General features: G+C 47.3%; 1 protein-coding gene across 4 annotated transcripts in view; it reads left to right on the top strand.

Annotated features, from left to right (window-relative positions):
* Positions 1 to 8,324, top strand: part of KAT6B (lysine acetyltransferase 6B) — a 172,651-nt gene extending 164,327 nt beyond the window's left edge. For all 4 annotated transcript variants that reach the window (XM_084794913.1, XM_084794911.1, XM_084794910.1 and 1 more), the window contains exons 16-17: positions 760 to 1,051; positions 4,530 to 8,324. In XM_084794913.1, coding sequence (XP_084651039.1) covers positions 760 to 1,051; positions 4,530 to 7,069 — 2,832 coding nt within the window. In that variant the 3' untranslated portion in view covers positions 7,070 to 8,324. The remainder of the gene's footprint in view (positions 1 to 759; positions 1,052 to 4,529) is intronic.
* The last annotated feature ends 4,805 nt before the right edge of the window (positions 8,325 to 13,129 follow it).

Here is a 13,129-nt window from a genome sequence, read left to right as displayed (position 1 = left end):
CTTTCTTGTTTCTTTTCTTTCTTTCTCTCTCTCTTTTTATTTATTTATTTATTTTGTTTGTTTGTTTGTTTGTTTGTTGGCTTTTTTGTTTTGTTGTTTTGTGTTTTTGAGACAGGGTTTCTCTGTATAGCCTTGGCTGTCTTGGAGCTAGTTCTGTAGACCAGGCTGGCCTCGAACTCACAAATATCCACATGTTTCTGCCTCTCCCGAGGCATTAAAGGTGTGCTTCACCACCGGCCCTCTGTTGATTTCTAACCAGTAGAATAATTGTTTCTTTAAGCACCCACTGATTTCTGGGACAAGGAGGTTGGTCTTCCATTGCCCATGTGATGCAGTGGGTCTCCCCAGAGCAGTTACAGAATAACAAGGACTGACCGACAGCTGATGGCCGCAGCATTTGTAAAAACACTTGTTTCTAAAAAGTCCGCTGTGCCAGATTCTGAAGCTGGCAAGTGCCACTAGAAAGTACATGTTAGAAAAGCAGTGCTCAGCTTTTAAAGTCTGCAGCCACATTGCTAGGATGTTCTCCTCAAAGCGTCTGCTTGAGTAAACAAGGGTTTTATTTGGAAAACACTTGCCTGTGTTCTTGGTGCCCAAGAGGGATGTTGAACATCAAATGGAAGGTTAAGTACAAAGGCTGTGCAGAAGTCCTGACATGTAAGGTGCTCAGGCGCGCGCTCAGTACACACTTGCTGCATATTGCCTCAACCATTTCATTTCTCAGGAGCACTTACGTATTATGTTTGGAATTAATTTCAGAGGCCTTTTGTAGTAAAGAAGAAAAGGGGTCGTAAACGCAGGAGGATCAACAGCAGTGTAACAACCGAGACCATTTCCGAGACGACGGAAGTGCTGAATGAGCCCTTCGACAACTCAGATGAGGAGAGGCCAATGCCACAGCTGGAGCCTACCTGTGAGATCCAAGTGGAGAAGGAGGGCAAGAAGCCAGTTCTGAGAAAAGCATTCCAGCATCAGCCGGGGAAGAAAAGGCAGGCGGAGGAAGAGGAAGGAAAAGACAATCATTTCTTCAAGAACGCTGTCCTTTGTAGAAGTGAGTGGGGGTTTACCTGGGCTTCAGCCTCTGACATCCCCTGTGTGTGCAGTGCACATAGGACACGTGCCAGCCCTCCTTTCTTGTTCCCAGTGTCCCATCCCTTTTCCCCTTGGAATTGGTTTTCTGTTAGACACTTGGTTTGTAAAGCAGCACAATCTTCTAGGTGGGTCTTACTCTGTAGAAATTGCCTCATCCTCCAAAACTTTGAAGACTAGTACAAAACACAGTGCGTGCTCCTTGGTACTGCTGTGTGGCCTTCTACCCAGCTAGACCTTTAGGACTTCAGGGTGCATGTTGCCAGTGTGAGCGGTGAGTGTGCAATTCTGTTTTCCTCGAGAACAGCTTCTCAGACATCCTAACAGTCAGCAGTGTTTGAGGGCCCTCTGTGATCCAGAATCGTCTGAGCCTGCCCACGCTGCCCGTATCAGCTTTGGTAACATGGGGCAGCCTCTTCTAACTCCAGCCTCTGACTCTGCTGGTCTGTTTAAAGCACTGGTGCTCCAGGAGGAACCATGAGGACCTGTGGGACAGGCTCCCAACCGCTGGAAGGCGGCATGACTGCTCAGACCATCTCTGGCCTAGGGAGCGGTCCACCTCCTTTCTCTGGGAGCCTCAGGAGTTGCCGTCTGCGGCTGGTCTTGAGAACGTACACCAGCACCTCCTTGATTCCTTAGAGAATATCTGTTGTTCCCTTTTTCATTCTTTTTGAATGTCTTCCTTTTTTAAAGACAGGCTCTCACTCAGTACGTAGCCCCAGCTGGCCTGGAACTCACCGTATAGACACCCTGGCCTTCCTCTGCCTCTCAGGTACTGGGATTGAAGGTATGCACACCACACCCGGCCTATTCGTGTTCTCTCTTTCACTCTCTGAGACAGTTTTACTTGGAATTCAACCTTTTTCAGCTAGCCTTTTGTCCAGTGAGCTCCCAAGAACTGTCTGTCTGTCTGTCTCTGCCATTAGAGGTTCCAGGCACAAGTGATCCCGCCTGGCCTCTGTGTGGGTGCACGGAATCTGAACTCAGTCTGCATGATTGTGTGGTGAGCACTTGATGGCTGAGCCATCTCTCCTGCCTCCTGTCTGCATGAGAGACAGGCTGCAGGGAGAGGTGGTTTCCTAGGTGTGGAAATTGAGCCCTGTTTCCACTGGTTGGTGTTTGCTTGGAGGCCTGTAGATGAGCTGCCATTGCCACTGCCCCCTCCTCCTACCTTCTTCTCTTACTTTTTGGTTTTTTGAGACAGGGTTTCTCTGTGTAGCCCTGGCTGTCCTGGAACTCACTCTATAGACCAGGCTGGCCTTGAACTCACAGAGATCCACCTGCCTCTGCCCCCCTGAGTGGTGGGATTAAAGGCGTGCGCCACCACGCCCGGCTAGTCTTCTCCTTTCTTAAGTGAGATTATCTTCTCATTTAGGCATGTATTCCTATAGAAACTGCTAGGATCAGTGGTGCATAGGATAAAAGTGTGGGTAGAGGCACTTGCTACTAAGCTTGGCAACCTGATTTTGATCCTGAAAACCTCTTAAACTTAGATACACATGCATATAAGTATAAAAAGAATTTTTTTTTTTTTTTAAGATTTAGAGTCCAGACTGAGTGGTGGTGGCGGTGGTGCACACCTTTAATACCACCACTCAGGCAGGAGGCAGAGGCAGGCAGATCCCTTGAGTTTGAGGGTAGCCTGGTCTACAGAGATAGTTCTAGGATAGCCAAGGCTACACAGAGAAGCCTTATCACAAAACCCCAAAAAGAAAAAAGGTCTAGAGTCTAGAGACATTGACATGGCTGATTCCTACCACTGTGAACATGCAAGTGGTCTGAGCATCCTTAGGAAGCTGGCCAAGGCCTGGAGCTGAGCACGTGTGCAGAGTCGTCCTGTACCACATACATGTTCCGCTAGTTAGTGAGTGTGATGCTTGTAGGGAAGTTTATGTGCAATCATTTTATTATGTAAATGATCTCACCTTGCTAGATTCACTCCATCTGGCATCAGTGCTGTGTCTGTTTATTCTGATTATTCTCTAAAATACTGTTTGTTTGTTGCGTTGAAGCAGTGGCCCTGGCTGTCCCAGAACATACTGTGTGGAGCAGGCACCACCATGCCTGCCTAAAATAGTGTTTCTAATAAGAATGTCACTCTTCATACAGCTTTTCCTTTAAATTGACCACTCATTCTCTATTTTGATTTTTGTTGTTGTTGTTGTTGTTATTGTTGTCTGTGTAATAGCCCTGGCTCTCCTGAAACTCTCTTTGTAAACTCACACCTGCCTTTGCAAAGCTCTGCTGGGACTAAAGGCGTGCACCACCACACCTGGCCCTCAGTTTGATTCTTAATCTCCTAAAGATGTTAGGGCCTTGGCATCTGAAATGTACATGCTTATTCATGTGTATATTTCTTTACTGTATTTATATAATCAAACATTCTTACTTCTGATAGGCAAAGAACAGGTTTTGGAATTGCAACAAAATGTGCAATTATACCCTGTTTGTAATTCAGACTACATTTGGACAGCCAACTGATCCCAGATATACCGTGAATAGACTCACTGATGAAAAAACAAACAAATAAATAAAAACTGGGCTGGAGAGGTGGCTCAGAGATTAAGAGCACTGTCTGCTCTCCCAGAGGCCCTGAGTTCAATCCCCAGCAACCACATGATGGCTTACAACCATCTATAATGTAATCTGATGCCCTCTTCTGGCATGCAGATATATATGCAGGCAGAGTACTGTATACATAATAAAAAGAAAATGTGCTTTAAATGTTTGGTGATGTTATAGTAATTATATTGTAGGTTGTATTATTCGTAGATCATGATCCTAAAGATGATTCTGATGATGATTACAGATGCACTATTTTGTGTAGTTAAAGTAAGTAATGTCTGGGTCTGACTCTTCCAGAGGACCCAGGTTCCATCCCCAGCGTGTCCATGGTGGCACACGCTTATCTATAACTCCAGTTCCAGGGGATCTGATGCCCGCTTCTGGCCTCCTCTAGCACCAGTCGTGTGTGCATGGTGCATAGGCATACATGCAAGCAAAACATCCACACACATAAAATAATAGCAAGGTGATACCATCTGAGATTTAAATCTATCAAATGCCCACAAAGAGAAGGTCCTTTCCTCAAGGAGGTGGCAAATGAGTACCTTGAGTACAGTGATGGTGTAGATAGAAGCTCACATTAACCCTGTCCCACTGTGTTTCCAGATCTGTTGATGTTGAAATTGTTTGTTTGGTTTGCTTTTTTAGTATTGTGAAACTCCTAGCTTTGACATCATAGAATGCCATTTACTTTTCCAGGCCTGGGTTACACAGTTCAGTGTATGCCACCATATTCCCAATTACCTTTCCCAGCCACTCTTACAGTGCTAATGAGAAAGCAGTGCTTGCTAATGCGTTTGGAGAGCTGCGTCCGGTTGTCTATGGTCATACCTTCTAAAACCTGGCCTTTTCTCTCTTTTTGTCTCTTCATTAAGATGTGCGTGACAATGCAGACAAGTTGAAAGAAGGCAGCAGAGACGATCCCGAGCCTCCAAAGTGCAAACAAGTGTGGCCAAAAGGGACAAAGCGCGGGCTCTCCAAGTGGAAGCAAAGCAAGGAGAGGAAGACAGGTTTTAAACTGAATCTGTACACCCCACCGGAGACACCCATGGAGCCAGACGACCAGGTGACAGTCGAAGAGCAGAAGGGGGTTTCAGAGGACAAGGGCAGCCCTGTGGAAACACAGCGGGAGGTGACGGAGGCCATGGAAGCCCTGCTGCCCCAGGATGGGAACAGCAGGGAAGAGACAGGTGCACCTGTAAGTCCGTGTAAATCACCAGGTGAAAAGGTGGATGAGGAGGACCTCATCAAAGCTGAGGAGGAGGAAGAAGAGGAAGAACGGGAAGAGCAGGAGGGGGAGGAAGAGGAAGGAACTGCAGAAAAAGACCAAGATGGGACTAAAAGTAAAGAGAACGAGGAACCAGAAGTCCCCATGGGAAAAGAAGACCCTGTGCATCTGGATGATCACGAGGAGGAGGAGGAAGAGGAGGAAGAGCCGTCTCACAACGAGGACCACGATGCAGATGATGAAGATGATGGTCACATGGAGTCTGCCGACATGGAGAGGGGAGACATCCCCAAAGAAGTGTTCAAAGATGCGCTAGAAAGCCAGGACGCTTTTTTAGACCTTAGTGTTCAGCCTAGTCACTCTAGCCCTGAGGTCTTGATGGGCTGCAGCGTTGATCTTGCAGTTTCGTGTGACAGTGAGCCAAAGGAGCTTGCTGGGGACACTGGAGCTGTGCCTGAATCTGATGAGGAAGCCCCAGAAGAACAGACACAGAAGCAGGACCAAAAGGACAGTGACGACGGCGATGCTGAGCTCAGAGAGGGAGGCACAGCCACTGTGGAAATTGACTCGGAGACCGCCCAGGCTGTTCAGTCTCTGACCCAAGAAAACAGGGAACAGGATGAAGCCTTTCAGGATTGTGCCGAGACTCAAGAGGCCTGTAGAAGCCTGCAGAACTATACACATACAGACCAAAGTCCTCAAATTGCCACCACGCTGGACGAATGCCAACAGTCAGACCACAGTAGCCCCGTTTCATCTGTCCATTCCCATCCTGGCCAGTCAGTTCGTTCTGTTAGCAGCCCCAATGTCCCTGCCCTAGAGAATAGCTATGCCCAAATCAGCCCCGATCAGACTGCCATCACAGTGCCACCTCTGCAGAACATGGAGACCAGCCCCATGATGGACGTCCCGTCAGTCTCAGACCACTCCCAGCAGGTGGTCGACAGCGGGTTCAGCGACCTGGGCAGCATCGAGAGCACCACAGAAAACTATGAGAACCCAAGCAGCTACGACTCCACCATGGGCGGCAGCATCTGTGGGAACGGCTCTGCCCAGAGCAGCTGCTCGTACAGCAGCCTCACCTCTAGCAATCTGACCCAGAGCAGCTGTGCCGTCACCCAGCAGATGTCCAACGTCAGCGGGAGCTGCAGCATGCTGCAGCAGACCAGTATCAGCTCCCCTCCAACCTGCAGCGTCAAGTCTCCCCAAGGCTGTGTGGTGGAGAGGCCTCCCAGCAGCAGCCAGCAGCTAGCTCAGTGCAGCATGGCCGCCAACTTCACCCCGCCCATGCCGCTGGCTGACATCCCTGAGACCAGCAATGCCAACATTGGCTTATATGAGCGAATGGGTCAAAGTGATTTTGGGGCTGGTCACTACCCACAGCCATCTGCCACCTTCAGCCTTGCCAAACTGCAGCAGTTAACTAATACACTTATTGATCATTCATTGCCTTACAGCCATTCCGCTGCTGTGACCTCCTATGCAAACAGTGCCTCTTTGTCCACACCGTTAAGTAACACAGGGCTGGTTCAGCTTTCTCAGTCTCCACACTCCGTCCCTGGGGGACCCCAAGCACAAGCTACCATGACCCCACCCCCTAACCTGACTCCTCCTCCCATGAATCTGCCGCCACCTCTCTTGCAGCGGAACATGGCTGCATCAAACATTGGCATCTCCCACAGCCAAAGACTGCAAACTCAAATTGCCAGCAAGGGCCACGTCTCCATGAGAACCAAGTCGGCATCTCTGTCACCAGCCGCCGCCGCTGCCGCCGCCACCCATCAGTCACAAATCTATGGGCGTTCCCAGACTGTAGCCATGCAGGGTCCTGCACGGACTTTAACCATGCAAAGAGGCATGAACATGAGTGTGAACTTGATGCCAGCGCCAGCCTACAATGTCAACTCTGTGAACATGAACATGAACACTCTGAATGCCATGAACGGGTACAGCATGTCCCAGCCGATGATGAACAGTGGCTACCACAGCAACCATGGCTACATGAATCAAACCCCCCAGTACCCTATGCAGATGCAGATGGGCATGATGGGGACCCAGCCATACGCCCAGCAGCCGATGCAGACCCCACCCCACAGCAACATGATGTACACGGCCCCCGGACACCATGGCTACATGAACACAGGCATGTCCAAGCAGTCTCTCAATGGGTCCTACATGAGAAGGTAGACAGCCTGGCCCCCCGCAGAGCCCACTGGGCCTCACTGTTGGATTCTTCTGCACAAATACCTTTGAAGAGTACGATTTCAAAACCAGCATTGGTGTGAATGCAAAAACATTTGTTGGCACCATTTATTTAAAAAAAAAAAAAGCTGTATGCAGCAGAAAGCCTTATACAAGTTGTTTTTTTTTGTTTTGTTTTGTTTTTTTCCTTTTTCTTTTTTGGTACCTTTGTTTCTTTTACTTTTATATAAAATTCTCTGCAAAGGAAGGCCTCTCTTAGGACTACAGTTTGGCAGCGGCCACTCATTGTGCCTGCTTCCGTTAAACAGTGTGGATACAAGCCCCTCCCCAAATCACCTGTTTTAATATTGAACCTGGAGCTTTTTTCCTTCCTTGTCTACTCCATGTAAATGCCTTTAGCATTTCAATTACTGTATATTTTGTTTAAGGTGACACTTCAGCATGCCGCTAATGTCTTTGTTAGTGACAGTGCATTTTGTAGTACTGTACAAGTGTTGTGCTAACAGTAAGCCATTTCTTAAGTTTTTTGCCTTGATTAGGGTACCCTAATTTGAGGGTTTAAAAATAAAACTCTATTTTTGTTAATTATATAACTGTAAAGAGCTATCAGAGCTATCCCCATCTGGTTAGTCAAGGGGATTTATTGCTAAATGTTTGGTGTAAAGTTGAGACCCTTTTCCATTTTGGTGGCAGGTTCCTTTGGGGAAAGGCAGCTTTCTGTTTTATAATGCACACTTCTGTTTATTGAATGAAGCATATCTCAGTGTTTATCTGTCAGGTTTTGAAGCATTTCATATATGTCCAAATACTTGGCAGGATTTAAAAAAAAAAAAGTGAATTTGGTGTAAAGTTGCTATTTTATGGAAATGCCTCTAACTTTACATTTTCATTCCATCTGTAGATTTTTCTATCTTTATAAAATATTGGAGTTATTTTTTAAGGAAAAATAGAAAAGTAGCTTGTGAATAGCTCAAACTAAGCTTACAAATCGCATGTAAAAAAGCAGAAACGTTATTTGTGTCTGTTTATATTGCTTCCTTTTGTAGCCTTTGTACCTGTACAGGTGACAGTAAGGGCCAAGCAGGAGAGGCGCGACCTTGTATAAATAGGAGCCAGCAGCACTCTTGTATTTATCTGTTCTCTTTTTAGTCAGTTACTTCAAAAAAAAAAGAAAAGAAAAAACAAAAAACAAAAAAGCTGTACATTTTAACATAAAATAAATTATGATGAGCCATTTTTAGCCTCTGTGTCCTGTCGTGTTATGACTGATGGAGAATGTCCACCTGTGTTGTGTGTCACGTCTCGGGACACATACACATTTGGGGAAATAAATTATTTACTGTAAGTTGGAGTTATGAGATTTTTCTGATTTGTTTTGACTTTGGGGTAGGGGTTGGCAATAAATAAGAGTAATATCTAATAAAACCACCACATATACCAAATACCTATTTAATAAATTAATTTATAATGGATTTTAATGCTTTTCATGAAAGTTTACTTTATGCTGGTGCATACCTTCTGTGTGCCAATCATTGTCTTTAAAATAAAGTGAGTTTGTTTTTTTTCTTTTTGACTTCGATCTTCATTTGCCCAAAGCTCCTACACAGAAATCCAGTTGCTTCATTTGTACCACCTGTAGAAACCTCCAAGGGCCTGGCACCATACTGGCAAGCGGCTTCTTTTTTTTCTTTTTTTTTTTTTCTTTTTTCTTTCTTTTTTTTTTTTTTTTTTTTTGTGATTGCTATCATAAGCACACATTGGTGATGGTATATTTCAAGGTTCACTTCTTTTTAAAAGTGCCGCTGTGTTGTGAATGACTATGTTTTCTTTAGTGTTTACAGTTTAACATACACAAAGTGAATATTTATAGACATTTCGTGGCATTCAGAGAGAGTTTTGACTGTGAGCTAAAATATGTGAATAGTTAAGCAGCAAAATCAGAAGTAAATGCTTGGCCTGGCACCTGTATGCTTCTGGCCCACTGAGTTTGCAAAATGCAGGGGCTCACAGCTCTGCAGTTCACAGACACAAACCTCAGCAGCCTCCAACAGGCAGGACAGTGCATATGTGCCAGAACAAAAGGCCACCCCCGTACAGGAAGCCTGCTGGGCTCTAACAGTCTTCTCAACATTGCTTGTGTATGCGTGTACAGCAGGGTTAGTGTCCACATTTTACACTTCCACCAAGCCAGTGCAGCGATAGTATCTGAAGTAGATGAGGGAGGGCTTCTAAGAGGGCCCTCCTTCAAAGGCTGGCAAGCCAGAGGAGAACAGAATATAATTTGTGAGACAAAAAAACAAAAAACCCATGCTGTCTGCCTTGTGAGTCGTAGGTGATTGTGTGCAGTTTGCATGAAGCAAGTTGAGTGGCTGAGGGTCCAGGAGCTCGAGAGGCCCACACATCTGGCAGGAAGCTGTTTTCTTTCTCTTTAGGAACCCCACAGAGACGCCTTCCTCCTCCAAGTCCCTCTTGAAACGTTTTATGTGCTAATTTAGTATCTTCCTCTTGTGTTAAGAGTCTTTGGGGGCCAAGGACCCCCCTCTTTTTCCCTTTGACAGTACCCTGTTAATCATACCTTTGGGTTGTGGGAAGTCTGGATCCCAGTGCCCCGCCCCTTGCTTGCTTCACAGTCCAAGGGAGCTTATGGATGAAATCCCAGTCACTGCCCCACACCTGTCAGAAAACAGCACAGGGGTTCCTTGTGTCGCCAGGAGCGCGGCACTGGACCCAGAGTGTAGGTATCCCTTAAGGAAACAGGCTGTGTCAGGAAAGAACTGTCCATCTGAGCTAGCTGTAGAGCACTGGGCCTCACTGCAAAATGGCTTCAGGCCACCATAACTGAACACAACTGCTGTTAGACTGGGACCCACTCATGGCATACATATTTAAAACCAACAGTATGTTCTTCTCGTTGTGAGAGTGGTCACTTAAGCAGCTCACATGGTGCCTGCCCAGGTATGCAGCCTTGCTTGCTAACCTACTGTTAGAAATAATGACTCGGGCAGCTTTTGTCAACAGTCCTCCCCCGTACCCTATACCCACTGATCAGGAAACACACACAAAGGATTAATTGCCCCCAGCTCGCCCAGCTAAAAATCTTAAACTGCAATATACCCAGATTGCTGAATCAGACACTATGGTCTGAAAAGGCCCAAATTTGTCACCTCTTCGGTTTGAGGGCTCGGCTAATGAACCCGTGATGCCATAAAGTCTGCACTGCTGTGTAAACGCAAGGTCCTTTTACAGGCCTCTGCAGGCTCCCACCATTGCTTCCTGGCGTGGTTTTTCTGCATCTTCCTCCACCCAGGTGTACTCTGCAACCCCTGGGCCAGACTGCATTTTTCTTCCTCTTTATCTCATCCAATATGGTGACTTTAAGCTCTACTCACTTGTAGGAGACACCCAGAATTTTGTTTCCTTCCAGTCATCAGCTTTGCTCTGTCTTCTGGATTGCCAAGTCAAATTCCAGACCCTCCTGCCCCTTTGGACTGACTGTGCACACTAGGTACAAGCTCCCCTGGTGTCCTGGTGAGGTTCCCCTTCCATCCTGAGGAAGAGGCCATTAGTTCTTTTTATGAATATGCTTGTAGTATATGTAGGGATGTTTTGCCTCTACTGTGTGTGTGCCTGCTACCCATGGAAGCCAAAGAGACACTGGGTCCCCCTGGAGTTGGAGACAGTTGTGAGGCACCATGTGTGTGTATGCTGGGAATCAAACCTGGGTGTTTTTAACCACTGAGCCAAATCACGGGCTTAGGTCACGAATCAAAACCAGCCTGGGCTACACAGTGAGACGCTGCCTCAGACCCTCTTTGCAATAAAGGTTTCTCTGTGAGAAATAAGTTTCCTTTTTTTATCAAAGGTGGCTAGCCCACCAAGAACCAACATTCCCTAGTGCCCCACCCCCACCCTGTAAAACATGTGTTCAGCTCTTTTCATCTCCCCCACGCTGTAAAACTGAAGTAAAGGCCCCAGCACATTCCTGGGACGTGACCGTTTTCTTCTTCATTTCCTTCTGTGCTTTCCAAATTAGCCAGGCCAGCGTAGGTAGACTGAGATTGAACCTAAGCCAGTGAGGAAGCAGAGCTCCCCGTGCATGAAGGAGGAAAGCTGTAAGCCATCTTGGCCACCTGTGCTGTTTACCAGCCTGTTTGGGTTAAGACACAGCTCCCCCCCCCTCCCCGCAACCCCCAATAAGTGGCCTTAGCCCAGTAACTTTGCGTTTGTTTCCTTGCACAATAGGAAGCATGCTCTCTCCCATCACCCCACAAAGACCTGGTATAGACCAGGTCTCCCCACGGCTTCCCTCATCTCCCCCCATATCCCATACTGCATTTTATTGCCATCTGCAGTTTTTAATTTGCTTACCCAGGCTTTGGAATGTGCTAAATCTCAATAGTGCTTTTTAACCAAGTGAAGACTTTGCTTATGAAGTCTTTAAACCCTACTGGTGAAGTTTTCTGTACATCCTTTCTTTTACCTCTGAGTCCCAGGAGTCCCCAGGAAGAGGCCAGGCACCTAGCGTTAGGTTCACTGCTTCAACAGGACTCCGCTCCGCAGAGAGCAGAGCTCCACAGGGACAGCAGCTCAAGAAAACCCCTCGGTGGGACTGTGAGTGTTCCACCTCCCTTCCATGTGCGCTCACTTAATGTGAGTACATTGTCACTTGTCTGTGGATGCCAAGTGGATAGGAAAGGCTTAACAGAGAACTGAAGTCAGAGGGGCCGCCGGGATGCTCTGATGAAAAGCCCAGGTAGGAACTACTTTGACCTGAGGCTCCCAGGACACAGACCTGAATCATCGAGAGGCCATCCTTGGTGGTCATGCCATGCTGGTGTTCTTTCCCTCGGCACCACGAGAGCTGTACCTCGTCCAGCCAAGCATCTGCCCAATTTAGCGTGTCTCCACTTCAGGCTTGCTACCTGTCAAGACCAGGTGACTACTTTCGTTTGTGTTTCATCTTTGCCTATTGCCTTTGCAACTTTGTAGCAATATTTTATTAGCTGTTGTGGTGGTGGTTGGTTGGTTGGTGTTTCCAGACAGGGTTTCTCTGTGTAGCCCTGTCTGTCCCCGAACCTAGGCCCTCTTGCATGCCAGGCTAGTACTGCACTTTAGTCCTAGCCCACTTTGACTTTGAGACAGGCTCTCACTGATTTGTCTAAGTTGGTTTTGAACTCACTCTGTAGCCCAGGTAGACACTTAACTTTCTTTTTGTTCTTGTTTTTTGAGACAGGGTTTCTTTGTGTAGCCCTGGCTGTTCTGGAACTCACTCTGTAGACCAGGCTGGCCTTGAACTCACAGAAGTCTGCCTGCCTCTGCCTCCGGGGCGCTGGGATTAATTGTGTGCTCCACCACTGCCCGGCTATTTTTTGGTTTTGGTTTTGGTTTTTTAACTTATTATGAGACTAAGGTTGTAACTATAAGGAAGTCTTAGGTAGTTTCCTCCCCTGCATATGCTAAGATGACACAGCCTCCTCCTGGGTAGAGGCGACACCCAGGCCATCAGAGTCCCCAGAAATCAGCCTGATCACAAAGCTACAAATGGCATGAAAACAAAACAGCCCCTCCAGGTGTCACAGTGACTTGGATGGCTTTGCCCAGCTCCTCTGGACGCCAGCACCCTCCGGAACTTCCCATCGTCCCCAACCCGCCTTAGGCCCTCTCTGCTTTCTCCAGGATGCTGTCATGTGTGGGTCTCCACCGGATGGTCTCCTCTCTCAGCGACCTCTCTGCAGGCTGCGTCTTCTCAGGGCTCCCGGCGACCCTCGTAGTCCCGGCCTAACTCTCAGGAGAGGCCAGCTGACACCAGAGCCCAGCTGGCTGCCCTCCCTTTCAGTGCTAACCACACATTTGCAAACACTTTGGGGATGTGAGTGAAAAACAAGCCACCGTTCTACCCATACTGGAGCCAAAGGGAAAGGGAAAGTTCTAGTCCCTGAGATAAGTGTCTCCTGCCTCTCTTTTTTTTTCTCCTGAATTGTGAAGTTACACTCTTCCTTTTCTAACTTTACCACAACTCATTTGGGTGATGGCAGCTCTGGCTGT

Source organism: Acomys minous (genome assembly GCF_964271855.1).
Source record: "Acomys minous genome assembly, chromosome: 9".
NCBI classification, from domain to species: domain Eukaryota; kingdom Metazoa; phylum Chordata; class Mammalia; order Rodentia; family Muridae; genus Acomys; species Acomys minous.
This window is presented reverse-complemented; position numbering and strand designations above follow the sequence as displayed.